Source organism: Setaria viridis, chromosome 4, assembly GCF_005286985.2.
Source record: "Setaria viridis chromosome 4, Setaria_viridis_v4.0, whole genome shotgun sequence".
Taxonomy (NCBI): Eukaryota; Viridiplantae; Streptophyta; class Magnoliopsida; order Poales; family Poaceae; genus Setaria; species Setaria viridis.
The window spans coordinates 15,308,176-15,309,648 of record NC_048266.2 but is presented as its reverse complement, the minus strand read 5'-3'; the positions used below and the strand labels follow the sequence as shown (position 1 = coordinate 15,309,648).

At 45.4% G+C, this 1,473-nt stretch overlaps 1 protein-coding gene across 1 annotated transcript; it reads right to left on the bottom strand.

The window, feature by feature from the left end:
* Nucleotides 1–239: 239 nt before the first annotated feature.
* Nucleotides 240–1,251, bottom strand: LOC117851564 (uncharacterized). Its single transcript, XM_034733388.2, has 2 exons — nt 1,091–1,251; nt 240–925 (listed from the first exon to the last, which is right to left on the bottom strand). Exons 1-2 carry the CDS (start codon nt 1,185–1,187, stop codon nt 528–530), a joined length of 495 nt encoding a protein of 164 aa, XP_034589279.1. The 5' UTR covers nt 1,188–1,251; the 3' UTR covers nt 240–527.
* Between the last annotated feature and the right edge of the window lie 222 nt (nt 1,252–1,473).

Genomic DNA, 1,473 nt, shown 5'->3' with positions numbered 1-1,473 from the left:
GTAATAGCAGTGTTGGTTTTCTCTACTGTTTCAGAATAGTTGTGTCCAGTGAATTATCATAAGTACCCATGGGTGAATTTGCAACAATTGAAATTTGACACTGGCAAATACTTAAAGACCGTCCAGATACATTTGGAGTATAGCTCCTCCGATGTAAATATGAACATATATGACTAAATATCATTGCAATTATTTCAGAACTAGCAGAACCACAAGTAAATAGAACCATGCCATCGCACTTTGACAGAAAACTTTACAGGCCATTAATTTATTTATATGTATATGTAGGTTCATAAATAATGAGGACGTACAAGTTCTAAAAGCCAGATGTGCACACTGCCGTACATACATGGCTAGGTGACTTGCTCTTAATATCACACTTCATGCAACACATAACAGTACATCTACCATCTATTTTATACTATGCAGACATTGTTGTATCGCCAAGTAATCCCCATGCATCATTTTAACCCATCACCACGGCACATTAATTATTTGACACAGAGAAACTTATATAGTTGCTCCACTTAATTCCATCCACCATGGTGTCCACCTCCAGGGTAGCCGCCACCACCATATCCGCCTCCATAGCCCCCGCCTCCACCGTACCCGCCGCCACCACCGTATCCTCCGCCATAGCCTCCGCCGTATCCTCCACCATAGCCTCCGCCATACCCAGGCTGACCATACCCACCACCATACCCAGGGCCACCATAACCACCACCATATCCGGGCCCATAGCCTCCTCCACCATGGCCATGGTGGTATCCTCCACCGTATCTAGGCTCATAGCCACCACCGTACCCACCACCGTAACCTCCCCCATAACCACCTCCGTTGCCATACCCTCCATTATATCCACCTCCCCACTTCTCATCTTTGAGTCCAGGCGCTCCTCCAGGTTTCACATTTTTCACTTCAGACTCTACATGCAAAAAGTTATCCATATCAGTCATTTCATAACAAGTGTAAAAATGCATATACGATGTATAGCCTTTTCCAAACTCGAAATGCATATCCAATTGATTATGGAGTGTACTTCAAAAGCTTTGTGTGTGTGTGAGAGAGAGAGAGAGGGAGAGGTGCAAACCATTGGCTTCCGTGAGCTCTCTAGCACATGCCAAATCCTGGGAGACGAGGAGAAAGAGCAGGACAACCCCCACAAGAGCTACAAACTTGACCGCCATTGCTAAACTTGGGATGATGAGATGGCACTTCTCCTGCAAGGTATTTATAGAGGCAGCAGAGCCACGTATATCAGTATATGCATGAACGTTGCATGTGTCTTCACCCTTGTTGAGCTGGCCAAAGTCGTTTCCACACTCAATTAATGCACTGGTACAGTTAGCTGTTCGCTCTCCGATTGGTTGGAGCAGAGCTCAGTACGTTTCGTTGTCGATTTGATTACTATCCCATTGGAGCCGGGAATTCACATTCAAGTACTGTCGTCAGTTGGGTTTTGTGTGGTTGTGG

Excerpts from the sequence above, each read along its gene's own strand:
- LOC117851564 (XM_034733388.2), bottom strand. The coding sequence starts at position 1,187 with ATGGCGGTCAAGTTTGTAGCTCTTGTGGGGGTTGTCCTGCTCTTTCTC. Across the intron at positions 926-1,090 it reads AGAGCTCACGGAAGCCAATG|AGTCTGAAGTGAAAAATGTG; the intron begins GTTTGCACCTCT and ends TTTTGCATGTAG.